General features: G+C 38.3%; 1 protein-coding gene across 1 annotated transcript; it reads left to right on the top strand.

Moving 5' to 3' along the window:
* Positions 1-9,307: 9,307 nt before the first annotated feature.
* LOC147338333 (uncharacterized) lies at positions 9,308-15,722 on the top strand. Its single transcript, XM_086264492.1, has 6 exons — positions 9,308-9,350; positions 9,478-9,813; positions 9,910-10,131; positions 10,754-10,882; positions 14,005-14,069; positions 14,671-15,722. Exons 1-6 carry the CDS (start codon positions 9,308-9,310, stop codon positions 14,794-14,796), a joined length of 921 nt encoding a protein of 306 aa, XP_086120618.1. The 3' UTR covers positions 14,797-15,722.

The following is a 15,722-nucleotide window of genomic DNA, read 5'->3' as shown; positions in this document are numbered from 1 at the left end:
ATTAAAAAAAAAAGTTCATTTACCTGTTACTACCACATCGTTGGTACTTGCCGGCTTGTGTAGCCACTAGGTAACACAAGCTCAACACTGTGCCTAGCATCCAGGAGCACTTCTGTTGTCTTTTGTACGTGTTTTGAGTTTTTATGTGCTTCTGAGTTTTTACGAGTTTTGGAGTTTGTACGTGCTTCGGAGTTTATACGCGTTTTTACGTGTTTTGGAGTTTTTACGTGTTTTGGAGTTTGTACGTGCTTCAGGGTTTGTACGCGCTTCAGAGTTCATACGTGATTTAATTTTTCAGCTTTTTCCTTTTACAAATTTAAAGTGAAACAACACAAAACACTGCAAACCACAACACAATTAAATATAAATTATAATATGAAAACAAAAAGAAGACCTACGATGTTGGAGAGAGAAATAACATCATGGAAGAGACATAAAGTGAGTAAAAAACGTCCTAAATGCATTTCGAATTTATTTAGAACTACAAATTAAATTTCTTTTAGCAGTTATTGTTTTTTAATGTCACAATTCCAACCCTGCTCCTTTATCCAGACCTGGACCAGCAAAAGTGACCCGAAATTGGCGCTCTGGTGGAGTTACTTTGTGTGTGAGAGTGCGTGTTTATAAGTAGTTTTAAACCTTGTGATCCACAAAACAGCATAACAGTTAGTGATGGGATTTCCGGCTCTGAACCGGCTCTTCAGGTTGTTTTGTTGCTTTAATTAATTTATTATTAACAATAATATAAAATTATGCACAAAAGGAATTACTAACGTAAAAACAAGTGGTTTTATTTATATATGTTTATATATAAATATATGCGGTGGCCCCTAGAGACAAAACACGTACAAACTCCAAAACACATTTCTAGCATGAACTGAACTTCCAAAGCAGAGCTACTAGATCACTTAAATTACACAATTGAAAGCATGTGTGTATTGTTTGTGTATTTATACACAGGCACTCATATATATATTCAAATAATTTAAAAAAAAGTTCATTTACCTGTTATTACCACACACCAAATCCGGTCGTTGGTACTTGCTGGCTTGTGTAGCCACAAGATAACAAAGGCTCAACACTGCGCCCAGCATCCTGGAGCACTTCTGTTGTCTTTTGTACGTGTTTTGAGTTTTTATGTGCTTCTGAGTTTTTACGTGCTTCGGAGTTTGTACGTGTTTTTACGTGTTTTGGAGTTTTTACGTGTTTTGGAGTTTGTACATGCTTCAGAGTTCGTACGTGATTTGAAGTTTGTATGTGCTTTGTCTCTAGGGGCCACCGTAAATATACTTTTATTTATTCACTCCACATAAAATGTAATAAATAAATCATATAATACAAAAATCAACTATTCACATTTCAAGTTTTAACTATTTACATTTTCAGCTTTTTCCTTTCACAAATTTAAAGTGAAAAGACCACAAAACACTGCAAACCACAACACAATTAAATATAAATTATAATATGAAAACTAAAAGAACATGCATATTCTCTGTCATATGGACCTGCATGAATAAACTTTCTCAATCCTTTATCATCTGCAACCGAAAATAGTTGTGGATGATTACTATACCTTTCTAATGTTGTTGTCCCTGCCTCTCTTTCTCTCTCTCTGTTCCTGTGCTACTGAGTGTAACTACCGCCCCTCCCCCCTCTTCCCACCGTAAAGCACAAGGCTCGCTTCTGCTGAGCGAAGTGGAAAACCTCACGGCTCGCGATAAGGAGCCGGCTCGCGTCGTTCACGTCAAAGAGCCGGCTCTAAGAGCCATTTCGTTCACGACCGACCCATCACTAGCCTCCTGCCCTGATAGCAGCTGGGGGAGGGCTATCCTCCGCCTGTGAGCGCTTTAGCACGGGTGAGGTGCCCAAGGCAGCATCGCTGCTTGTTGAGAGTAAGAGCGATACACGTTTTCACGTCAAAAGGTGGTCATAAATAAGTCTCCAATAATACCAGAAAAAGTCGCCAGATTTGTCGCTAGTTGCTTTTTAGAAAAAAAAGTCGCTAAGGGGGTCTGAAAACTCTCTAAATATAGCGACAAAGTCGCTAAATTGGCAACACTGAGTGTAACTACCGCCCCTCCCCCCTCTTCCCAGCGTAAAGCACAAGGCTCGCATGCGGAGTGAAGCGGAAAAAAAGTGCAAGAGAGAGAGAGAGGGTGAGAGAAAGAGAAAAAAACCCCATGGCTCGCGATAAGGAGCCGGCTCACGTCGTTCACGTCAAAGACCCGGCTCTAAGAGCCCTTTCGTTCGAGACCGACCCATCACTAGAAGGGAGTCACCAGGCTGAAGAAGGAGTCCTATCGGGCTTGGTTAGCCTGTGGGAAGGAATACTTCGAGGACCTCCTTAATCCCACTGACATGTCTTCCAAGGAGGAAGCAGAGTCTGGGGATGAGGGGGATGACCCGCCAATTTCTGGGGGCAAGGTCACTGAGGCACTTAAACAACTCCTTGGTGGCAGAGCCCCTGGTGTGGATGAGGTGCCTATTTCCGAATGAGGGTCATAGTTATGGGTGTTTTTGTGCTGTTTTTTTTATTGGACGTGATGGTTATCAAAACCAAACATGACAAATTTGGCAAGCGCAGGAGACACGACATGGAGGAGATTTGTCAATCAGGCTGCAGAATGCAATGCACATTGTTGACAGTTGAACTGTGCCATAAAAAAATCAGCGAAAAAGCGAGGCAGTGACGGATGAACAGCGGGACCACTGTGTGCTGTTTATTAATAAACAATAACATATATTTCGATATGACGACATGCATAAGAGCAGAAAGGTATTTGTACATAAGTGGGAAAAGCGGTGGCTTGCTAGCTTTTGTGCGGCTTCCCCGGTCAGTCAAAAATTTCAAAAAGAGAAATGAATGAACTTAAAAGGTTGCCAGCTTCACATATCTGAAGTTGCAGTGACGTGCCCATGAGCTCCGCTGACAGCCAGCTGTGCCAGAGTGACCGAGCCCCAGGCCAAGAGGCCGAGGGCACCCCACCCCCGAAGGGGCCCGAGCAAGCCCCAGGCTCCAGGCCCTTACAAGCAACCACCAGGAGTGAGCCGGTGTGTACCTGGACGCCCATCCCCGGACACAAAGAACCACCAACGCACTGATGTCTGAGGGCGTCTGCCACTGGCAGGGGGAGTGGTGGGGGGAGATAGGCCTCCATACCTTGGAGGGCCTGAGATGTCCCCAGAGAGGTGGCGTCTGATACCCAACCTGACATATAGACACAAACAAACAGGCACACACAGATACAAACATCCATTCCCACCCTCATGCTCTCATATGTAATTACTCAGCACTCACCCAACGTAGAGGCAGACATAAATAGAAACTGTATACACAATCACACTCCCCAAGCGTACTCTATACCCCAGGTCTAGGTACCCTTGCCCATGGAGGGGGAAACTCCACCCAGGTAGTGTTACCTTCTTCCCTGGGGTGGAGCACCACACTGTATATAAATGCCTCTGTTTTGCACATGTCTCAACCAACTCTGTATATTTTTATATATTTTATTTTATTGTTTACGCTATTTAATTTGTAAAATATGTACACACACGTGTAGAAACACATATTTAGTATACACATCCAGTAATGCATATACTATTATATATAGTGTACATATATTCATTAGTCTCAGATTTAGATGCTAATGTGAGACAAAAGAATCTGCTGTGATGCAAATGACAGTCTGCTTTGTCTTACGTGTCTGTAAAAATTGAGTTTGGTCTTCACATTACTGCAGCGATTTACCAGAGATGTGCAGAGCACTGGAGGAGATTTGTTCACAGCAGGCAATTTAAAATTATGCAATCCATACATTATTAGTAAAACTCCTGTTACGACATATTTTTAAATATTTTTTACAAATTGCGTTATTAAAGGATTTAGCAAAGTATACCGTAGCAAACCTTTTGAGGAATGTACCTAGGACTAGAAGACAGACGTAAATTAAAATTCTCATAAAAATTTCAAACAAAGTAACCAACTAAAACATGTTTTGTACTGAGACCTAGTGTAACTCAAATTGGTTTTAATCTGATTTAGCTTAATAAAAGCTCTCACCACCTGCAACAGCCATAGGCAGTATGCAACATATATGCAGGGTGATAAACACTCCAAAAATGCTGTCCTTTTTTGTGAATAGTTGTTGTTGTTGTTGTTCAGTACAACAAAATTGTGGGCAGTCCACACCAACTATGCATCGTGTAAACATATAACTTGTTGGTCAGCAAGAATAAATAACAGACAAGAGGACTGTATATGACAAGAGGAATATATACAAACTAGAGAAATATATGCCAAACAGGAAGAAGGCACACAATAGAAGACCGTGTACAAGGTTCATGGAGATGGGAGTGGCACGGGAAAGCCTGAGCTAAAGGTTTGAGTTACAAGTTACAAGAATTTATCAACTCACCAGCAGGTGGAAGCAGAGTGTCTGTCATCACTTGATCAACATGCTGGGGCTGCAATGCTGCATTTATTCTACATTGACTTAAATATTTCAACTAATCATAATGAAACAAAGTGCTATAAAGAAATTATTATTTAATTTAAAAATAAAAACTGCATCGAACTGCTGGGCTAATACTTCTGACAAAGTACTATTCAGGTTTCAGAGCTCATCACAGCACAGAAACAGCTTTCGTGAAGGTTACAAATGATCTTCTTCTGGCCTTTGACAGTGGAGTCATCTCTATGCTTGTCCTGCTAAACCTCAATGCATGAAGTCAGATAAAACACACCAATTAGTTAAACTGCAGGAATATCTTAATAAAGACCTGGAAGGCCTCTAATTTTTGCTTCTAAATTCAGATAAAACTGAAAATCTTAGAAATATGATATCTAACAGGATTCTTACTCTGCATTACCTTGGCCTCCAGTAACACTGTGAGAACACCTTTCATTTAGGACCAGGATATGTCCTTCAATGCATATACAAGACTATTTTATTCCATTTGCGTTGTATCTCTAAAATTACGTAGAAATATCCTGTCTCAGACTATTGCTGAAAAACTAGTTCATGCATTTATCCGGTCGTTAAGTCTGACGTCACTAGCCGTGTCTGGGCCTAAACTCCGCTGCAGGTCCATATATCAAACGATCACTGTGGCATTACTGAGAGTTGAAAAACTGTCTAAAGTCTTTCATCTTTAATAAAATGATCAGCGTTCTGCTCTACCAGGTGTAACAATTGAGTTTATCATCCAGGCATCCATGAAAACAGAATTTGTGATATTTAACGGAGTTAGAAGTTAGCAGGAAGTTAGCTCGCTAGCTTCTATCTAAATACAATATAGCATGTCCTGACTGCGGGGTTTTGGAAACAAATTCAAACGTACAGCTCTGTTATCACTTCCAACATAAATGAAGACAGAAAACTAAACAGCAGTGACGTTTGTAGGGTTACTGAAGTTGGGCTAGCTGGTATATAATGATGTGCTACGTGACCGCTAGCGACACAGCTATGTTAGCATAATATAAACAAGCTAACTTTTTTTCCACTCGATAAAAGTTAGCGTGAGTGTTCTCGGTGGTCAGGAACAAATGTAATCGCATGGCAGGATGCTGTAAAAGGACCAAACTTCAGCCAGGAGAACAACTGAGATAATCCATCCACAATACGAGGTTAGTCATTCATATACTGCTGCATGGGCTGGGCTGTAGTTACATCCTAAGGTTTTAAAAACTGAGCTTAAATAAATGATTAGCGGTAATAAAAGCCGAGGGAGGTCAACAGTGATCACTGACTGTTTTAGGAGCTTTTTGAGATTAAATAGAAGAAAATACAAAACATTAAACATGTTAACAACACAAAAGCCATAAACGCAGACTACTTTAGACCCAGAAGTAGGATTCGTCACGTCATCACTTAACGACCGGATTGTTTCTAGGCTAGACTGCACTGTAATGTTTTGTTCATTTAACAACCCGCAACACACAAAAAATGCATGAAAAATTCAGCAGCAGTTTGTGTGATCCAAACGAGGTGTGAATCCACTGAGAGGCATCTTTTTCTGGCAGTTTGCATAAATAGTATATGCATATGCTTCACGTGTGATATAAAAATAGTTTTATGAGAATTTCCATTGTAGCAGTGTGGTTTTCTTCTGTAATTGATCGTGCCTGCTCGAATCATTCATGTTTCGTCCTGCACATTGTGGTATTTGCTCACAATGATGTGGTTTAAAAGCTTCTACTTTAAAAAGAAGTATTTAGCATTTAGTTTTAAAAGTTGTAGTTGTATATTTTAAAGTTTATCGTAACAAAATGAGTCCACATTCAGGAAGGAAGGTCTAAAAACTATCGACAGCTTCAGCTAAAAATAGTCTGCGGCAGCTTGTTTTGAACTAGTTACACGTCCTGTTGATGCCCAAATGCATATGCATTCTGAGTAAACAGGGTTGGTAGGGCGTTGAAAGCAGAAAAGTAGCCAGCCATAGTTTGCATCTTGCATGTGGCTTACATGTGGCTTTGCTTGTTCTTTCACAAGCACTGATACTGGGACATACCACAATACTGGAAAGTGAAAAAGTACAAGACTTTTGCTGATTCAGTCAAACTATTTTTAGATAGTTGCCTCGTCACTGCTGTTAGCTTGTAAAGGTCAGTGTTTCCACCTATAAACATACATAAGGTCTGAGAAGTTTTGGAGAATCTTGATTAAGCAATGAAAAAACAAACAAACAAAAAGAAAACACATGGAACAATAAGTGAATAAGCCCCAGGATTTAGTGATTTCCTTTATCTGTGCAAGAAGCTCCGCACTTTCCCCTGTAAGAGTGTTAGCATGTGTATGTGCCCATTTCTACCCCCCGGTTTAGCATGTGAATAAGGGTGTTACATATCAATATACTAAAATATATTTTTACTTTATTTTCTTTTTTCATTTTTATTATGTCCTCGTTAAACACTTTGGTCAGCACTTGCTGTTTGTAAATTGCTATATAAATAAGTGTCTTGGCAGGATGACTGACTTACAAAATGATCAGTTCTTGACATGTCTCTTCATCTCCATGTCTCTAGTCATTTGTGGTTTCCCTTCATGTCCTATCCACAGCTCAGACACAACCAGTAGTCTCAGTTATGCAGAGCACATCATATATGAAGCTGTAATTCACCACAGGGTTGATAAGAACTTTCTAATCTACAATAAAATCTCTTTATATAATTTAAATAATGAATGAACAACCATTTTGGGTTCTGTGGGTTGTGTATTGGGTTATGTGTGGGCTTGTTCCAGTGCAGGATGCTTGAGTTTGAAGGCCAGATCAACACCTTGCACTTTGTATTCTGTTTCCTGAACTGTTTTTGTCGCATAGTGGGACTTCTCTTAGAAATGAGATCTAAATCTAAATATCAGGAAGTAGGAACACGAGAATCTGGAGGAGCACCAAGGACTCTGAGAAGAGCTCGAGAAGATGTGGAGGGAGAAGGTAACAGTGGTCCCAGTGGTAATTGGAGCACTAGGTGCAGTGACTCCCAAGCTAGGCCAGTGGCTCCAGCAGATCCCAGCAACAACACTGTAGATCTTTGTCCAGAAGAGCGCAGTACTAGGAACAGCTAAGATACTGCGCAGGACCCTCAAGTTCCCAGGCCTCTGGTAGAGGACCCGAGCTTGAAGGGCAAACCGCCTGAAGGGGCAACAGGGGATTTTTTGCTGCACGCTGGTTCACAGCATGCAGTGAACCAGCGTGCTTCTGTTTTGATGACTTTTGAATTTTTCCTTCATCGTGTCACACCTCTGTGACGGGTTTCACCTTCCCTGTCCTTTGAATGTAAAGTGAATGATTTATATGATTTTGTATTTAATCAGCATGTCAACAGTCTGCAAATTATAAAAAAAACAAGGTAACAGCTTACAAAAAATTAAATAAGAACAATTTTCATTCATCTTATAGACAAAATTACATACGTTACAACAGAGATCTTGAAAATACTGAAAGTATGATAGAAATAAAAGACTGCAGGTGACTTCAAGTCCTTATTTGCAAATGAACCGACTCAAGAACTACTTTGATAGTAAATTAAACCTAATAGCAAAAGCACAAAACAGACAGACAAACAGGCAGACAGGACACCACAATAAAGACTTTTGTTCAGTATTTTTCAGGTCATTGCATGTTTGATTATGAGTAGGTGTCTGCTCAGCTCTGATATACAGAAAACTAATTCAGTGCATCACCACTGGCAGCACAGTATCAGTGAAGCCAGTGAAGGTGTAGTTGTAGCAACCAAAACTACTCTGTTGGCTTGTGCAACAAAAATACTTGGTTATGGTTAAAAAATGATCTAAGTTTGTCTACTCAGATATGAAACTAATTATGTAACATGGAATTAACATTTTGTGTGCAGGGAGATAAAGTGTGTGGAAATGCGACTGGGGCTGGTTTCACTTAATGTCATGTAAAATGTGACTTATTATTTAGGGTACAATAACTTGAAAAAGAAATAACTTAATAGCAGATAATTAAAAAAGAAAAAGATGAATGGATGGATTTGTAGCACACTAAGCTGCACACAGCACACACTTCCTGCAGTCAGCTTTAATCAAAACAATGAGTGTACGTCTGTGGTGGCCTCTTTTCATATTTTCCCTCATTATTTCTCACCTCACAGAGAATTACTCAATAAACATCTTTTACTGTAAGTACTTGCCTACAATATCATGTCATGACAAAGGAAAAAAACCCTGTTTGTTGGTCATTCATGTTTCAAAGTGTCAGGTTAATTTTTGGCACTTACATTTTTTTCAAACGGTTGGTAAAACTTTCAGTTTTTAAACTCTATTTTTTGTGTAAACAGAAAATAGAGTTCAGAATAAAGTTTACGTTACGTTGTATTATCACTCTGTAAAAGTAGAGCTAACAGGTGATCCATGTCAGGTTTGTCTATCATCATTTATTTTTTAACAGGCTGACCTAAATGAACTTCACAATTTTTTTTAACATTTACATTTACAAAACAATTAAATGTAACAATTTGAAGCTCAAAGGTCGATAAAGACTAGCAGATCAAGTAGAGTATAATAAAAATTATGGAATTACATTACAATTCTCAAAAAAGCAAAAGTGTAACACGACATAACTTATGTTAGCGAAAGCAGAGTGCTTTTTTGTTCTGTCATCAGCTTGCAATAATGTGTTTGCCTCTAAATATGTAAATGGTTTGCAAATTTTTACAGGAAGTGCATTTTGTGCTTCAGCCAATCACTGTGATTTCCACTTTGTAAACCTTAATCAGCTCATGACTAAATCTTCCTTTGAGTGTAAAGATATTAGTTATGAAAGAGAAGGCTGAGGTACCACAATGGTTGGAAGACTGGTTTCTTTGATGCTTCTAAGTACATTGTGTGAGTTTATCATTGTAAACAATGTAAAACATGAGGTTTTGTAATATTTGGCATAACATGATGAATATACTTTTGAGTGCTTTTTTCTGTTTTGTTCTAACTGTTACTGTTTGTCTCTTTGCTTCAGCTTTGACTGAAACGAATGAGGTTCCTCAGCAGATCTCTTTAACTGTGGCTAAACCCGGAGATAATGTGACTCTGACATGTGCGCTCTCTGGAAGTGATAAAGGGTTGTTTTACTGGTATAAGCTGAATTTTGGATATATGGTTCAAACAGTTGCTGAAGGAAGTTTTGACAAAATATTTCAAAAGAACAACTCAAGATTCAGTGCCACAAAAGTGGGTAATGTGCATTCTCTTATCATAAGAAATGTAAGCAAAAAAGATGAAGCAACGTACTTCTGTCAAGCAGGATCATCATTCAGTATGAGATTTAAAAATGGCACAATTGTGGCAGTGAATGGTAAAGTATGTTAATTTGATTGTTTATATCATATCTGCGGCTAAAGCCAAACAATTCTAGTTAATGCTATTTTATGTCTCTCTGTGACTCCCACAGATCCTAAAACGCAAAATACATTTGTCACCATGAAGAAAAGTCGAGAAGTGGAGCCAGTCCATGTGGGTAATGCAGTCACTCTGCAGTGTTCGCTCCTCTCCAAGAACAAAACTGAGACAGATCAGTGTCCATATGGTGAAACATCTGATAGTGGGACCTACTACTGTACTCTGGTAACATGTGGACAGATCCTGTTTGGGGAAGGAGCTAAAGTGGAGACCAGTATGTTTGTAAAGTCTTATTTACGTCTTTAGTTATTTTGCTTGTTATTGCTGTCTTGGTTTCCATGAATATATACTACAGGGCTTCGCATGGTAGTTTTGAGCCCTCTAAAATTGATGTGAGTTAGATAATTAGGTGATCATTGTGTGGATATGCAATATGATGTATCATTAGCTGCTGACAGCTCAAAATACTTAATATAAACATTATAATGTTCTTACGTCTCACAGTCCACAGTGGTTGGAAATCTATAAATCAGATTTGCAGTTTAAAGCTTACAAGAATTATTGCAGGTTCCTTTTGGCTGCCTTTGCTACTTGTGCTTTTTCTTCTTCGTCTTGGCATAAAAATCACAAATGTATGAACTAATGTTTATGAAGATTTATTACTGAGACACTGTACATCTTGGAAATTGAGTCAAAAAGTGGTTGGAATCCTGAATGTTTTTTGTTTTTAGCTTTTCCTGAGTTTCTACTTCTGAAACTCAAAATTCATGCAGTGAATGAAAACTATTTAAATGAAACTTTAATACTGTGACCTCACTCACAGTGAGATATGTACATTATTGTGCCATTATATAATTAGAATGTTAACAGTCTGCTGTAATGTTTTCTTATTCCAGAGGAGTTCCTGCTCGTTACTGTGCTTGGAGCACTGCTGGCCTGCTCTGTGTTTGTGAACTTTGCACTGATTCTCACCAAAAAGAAAAAAGAAAGAAAAAAGAAAAAACAACCTCGCGAGCACTGCAAAGGTAAGTTATTCACATCTAATATAACGTAGTGTGCGTATATATATATATATATATATATATATATATATATATATATATATATACATATATACCCTGGGCGCCTCCTGGGTGAGGTGTTCCAGGCATGTCCCACCGGGAGGAGGCCCCGGGGCAGACCCAGGACACGCTGGAGAGATTATATCTCTCGGCTGGCCTGGGAACGCCTTGGTATTCCCCCGGACAAGCTGGAGGAGGTGGCTGGGGAGAGGGAGGTCTGGGCCTCTTTGCTTAGGCTGCTACCCCCGCGACCCGGCCTCGGATAAAGCGGATGAAGATGGATGGATATATATATTTACTATTTACTGAACTGTAACCTCAGTTTGTTCTTAGCTGACAGGAGTAGCACCCGTATTAAAACATGTTAAAATATTAAAAGCTAATACTAATATCAATCATTGTTTCTACAAGAGAGTATCTTGTAGGTTTCTTATGACATTTATAATAGTGATGGGTCGTTCGCGAACGAAATGGCTCTTAGAGCCGGCTCTTTGACGTGAACGACGCGAGCCGGCTCCTTATCGCGAGCCGTCACGTGGGTTTTTTTTTTTTTTCTTTCTCTCAGCCTCTCTCTCGCACTTTTTTTCCGTTTCACTCTGCACGCGAGCCTTGTGCTTTACGCTGGGCAGAGGGGGGAGGGGCGGTAGTTACACTCAGTAGCACAGGAACAGAGCCAGAGAGAGAGAAAGAGAGGCAGGGACAACAACATTAGAAAGGTATAGTAATCATCCACAACTATTTTCGGTTGCAGATGATAAAGGATTGAGAAAGTTTATTCATGCAGGTCCATATGACAGAGAATATGCATCTTCTTTTAGTTTTCATATTATAATTTATATTTAATTGTGTTGTGGTTTGCAGTGTTTTGTGTTCTTTTCACTTTAAATTTGTGAAAGGAAAAAGCTGAAAATGTAAATAGTTAAAACTTGAAATGTGAATAGTTGATTTTTGTATTATATGATTTATTTATTACATTTTATGTGGAGTGAATAAATAAAAGTATATTTACAGTGGCCCCTAGAGACAAAGCACATACAAACTTCAAATCACGTACGAACTCTGAAGCATGTACAAACTCCAAAACGCGTAAAAACACGTACAAACTCAAAAACACGTACAAACTCCGAAGCACGTAAAAACTCAGAAGCATATAAAAACTCAGAAGCACATAAAAACTCAAAACACGTACAAAAGAACAACAGAAGTGCTCCAGGATGCTGGGCGCAGTGTTGAGCCTTTGTTATCTTGTGGCTACACAAGCCAGCAAGTACCAATGACTGGATTTGGTGTGTGGTAATAACAGGTAAATGAACTTTTTTTTAAATTATTTGAATATATATATGAGTGCCTGTGTATAAATACACAAACAATACACACATGCTTTCAATTGTGTAATTTAAGTGATCTAGTAGCTCAGCTTTGGAAGTTCAGTTCATGCTAGAAATGTGTTTTGGAGTTTGTACGTGTTTTGTCTGTAGGGGCCACCGCATATATTTATATATAAACATATATAAATAAAACCACTTGTTTTTACGTTAGTAATTCCTTTTGTGCATAATTTTATATTATTGTTAATAATAAATTAATTAAAGCAACAAAACAACCTGAAGAGCCGGTTCGGAGCCGAAAGAGCCGGCTCTTTTTAGTGAGCCGAACCGAAAGAGCCGGAAATCCCATCACTAATTTATAACTAGGAGTAGTGATGAAGTTCTTTTCTATCCTGACTGTTATTTGTACAGCTCAGAGCCTTTCATTTAATTTATTATGTTTTTATTTATTATGATATACACTTTTAATTAATTCAGGGCATTTGTTTTTTCTACCCTTTTAGTGCTATTTTTTTTTAAACTTTAAATAAATAATTCTCAATTGTGGCTCATGAGTTGTCCCATATAATATGTTCAACCTTTAAATTAAGCTCTTAAACAACTCTATTATAACTTTAAAATCATCAAACTGATATTTATTTAAATATTTTAATATATATATTTTAATATATATATATATATATATTATAATTTATGCAAATTTAAATTGTGCTCACCACAGCCATGAAAGTCATGAAACATTCTATTGGTTCTGATAAGAGAGGCCTTTCAGCTCACAGAACATGACCAGAGCAGAAGAAAGACTACAATCACCAGTTGCAGTATGTGACAAAGTTGGAGTCTGCTGAACTAAAAGATATGAATTTAACAACAGCAGTGCACTAACGCAACCTGATGAGCCTACCTGTAGGCAAATGTAAGGGAAAGTCATGACAATAGTAAATCCACTGCGCTGTTCTCTCAGATGAATGAAAAAAAGCGCAATCTGTCTGACGATGTATTTATTGATAATTTGCATCTTTGAATATTTTTTATAATTTATTGTATTTTACTGTATAAATACATTTGCCATTTAAGATGATTGCACACCAGATTGGCAGAGGATAGTTAACTTTTATTTATTAAAGTTCTTCAGTTTTGGAAAAAGGGCCAACGATTATTTTAAAGCAAACAGTCATGTTTAACAAAATTAGTGAATTTTCGACATATTCAGCACTTTCTGTGTGATATTTCTGTTCGGCTCTACTCCATAGAGAGAACTGTCAAACTTCACAACTGCCAGAAATTTGAATTTCAAATTAATTCCTCGTGGTTCATGCAAGTTTTCTGTAAAACAATTTTTTTCCCTAAAACTATTATCAACATTTCCATTACAATAGTGTATATAAGTAAACACAAACAAAAATATTCCTAGTTTACTAGAATTCAAATAGTTACTTAATAGATGAAGTCACAATTGCAGATAATTAAAGAGAAGTTGTTTCAAATGCATTTCATGAACATAAAAATGACTCCACCAGACTTAAGCAGCTGTTCCAGTAGTCAGATTTTAATCGACCAAAGTGATAAAACAGGAGGTTAACGGTTTGAATTTGCAGGTGCTAAAATGTGCTTCTATCATCATGTGAAGCTGAAGCTGCCGTGAGAGTAAATGGAGGCTCTGTACAGCATTACTAAAGCCTTAAACAGTTTATTCTGGATTCTGACCTGACAAGGTAAAAAAAAAAAATCACTGTTAATATCTTTTTTAATGAACAGGAAAAGTAGAAGTCTTTACTGATGTTGAACAGGAAAAATCATCTGGGGATCAAATGAGCAATGAGGTAAACACACACACACACACCATCTATAGCTATCCAAATATCCATATAATGTCTATCTAATAATGACATATATGACTAGACTTCGATCATAATATTGGATAGGTACTGCACTTGATAGGTGCTCTCATTGACAAATTAAATACTGAATTTTTAAGGTTGAAACACACAGAACGAGTAAGATAAACATTCTGGAAAAGATATAGGAAGCAGTTGGATGTTGTGAAATACAGGAAAGTGCAGACAGCAAAGGTAAAAGAAATAGTTTTGATCTGAAGCTGAGGTGTCAATGACAGTTTAGTAATGAATCACACCTGACATCCCACCAACAAGTCCTTTAAAGTGAACGAGGACATGTTTGGTTAGGTCACACTTTAGTGTAATATGTCTACTTTAGATGTGTGTTTTCATGATCGTAACTAGCAAATATGAAACAGCTGCAGTTACCATTGCACGGAAACATGAAGTCGTCTCAAATAATAATCGTTTGAAGAGAAACAAACAGACAAGGCTATGTGTTGTTCTCTGTGTTGTTTATGTTTACGTGTCCTATGTTTTTAAAAATATTTTCAAATGTTTGTTCATTTCTGTTAATAATTTACAGGAGGGTGAAGAAGCAGGACTAAACTATGTGGCTCTGGATTTCCCCTCAAGAAAATCTTCAAGATGGAAGAGTAAGAAGGAGTCACCAGAGTGCACCATATACTCTGGCATTAGAGAGGGCCAGTAAAAGGCTGTCCCCATGAAGCATGCAGATTCCTCTGGGGTAAAGAAAATGTGTTGCGATCAAAAAGAAAATTACAGTGAGGAGGGATTGTTTTTTTCTTCTGTTTCATTTTTTTTGCTGTGAGAGAGACTCTTTTTATTACCTTTATGATTCTTGTTTTGATGAAGAAGGTGGAGTAGTTAATATATATGCTGTGTATGTTTATTGCAAGGCTACGGAGCCCCGCAAGGGACATGGGAGAAAAAAAATGCAGATAAACTTTTGCGAGATCTTGCAAAAATAGGCAGCATGCTTCAGAGGCTGCTAGCTCGAAGCTGACCGGGTGGTTGAGGCACGATGTGCTGGGAGTGCAGTATTCTCGCTGGCTCTTGTAGGTCTCAACATCCCAGTAAGCTTTGAACTGCTGGGTAACAAACGTCTCCGAAAACATGAGAACGCTTTTGCAAGTATTTGATGTGTTGATAAACTGAGCAGATATTTGAAGTTTACACGGCTACATTCGCCTGAAAATATCTTAAACGTTTATTTTGTGACCCAGAAAGCGTAATATTAAAACTAAGTAATATTGCTGCCACAGTTGTTGGAAACTGGAGTTGGCTGGGCCTCACTATGAAATTTGGGATAGGTTGGGACACAAAGGACGCATTTGGAGCAGCCTTCGAATTGGGACAGCCTTCGTCGTCTGGCTTGTCAGCTTCGAGCTGGTGGCCTCCGGAGGATGCAGCCTATTTTGCGAGATCTCGCAAAAGTTCATCTTCCTTTTTTTTTCTCCCATGTCCCTTGCAGGGCTCCGTACAACGCAGATTGGTAGCTGTGCAAAAAGATATACATTTTTTAAGTAAAAGTCTTAGGGGCAACAATTTATTTGCTGCTTATGTTCTTGTAACTTTTTAGTTTTTATATTCAAAGTTAAATAGCATCTTGCTTAT

The sequence above is a fragment of the Aulonocara sp. 'chitande type north' Nkhata Bay genome, linkage group LG2, assembly GCF_057382095.1.
Source record: "Aulonocara sp. 'chitande type north' Nkhata Bay isolate Kocher_YH1m ecotype deep benthic linkage group LG2, A_spYH_male_GT1.1, whole genome shotgun sequence".
In the NCBI taxonomy this organism is placed as follows: domain Eukaryota; kingdom Metazoa; phylum Chordata; class Actinopteri; order Cichliformes; family Cichlidae; genus Aulonocara; species Aulonocara sp. 'chitande type north' Nkhata Bay.
This window is presented reverse-complemented; position numbering and strand designations above follow the sequence as displayed.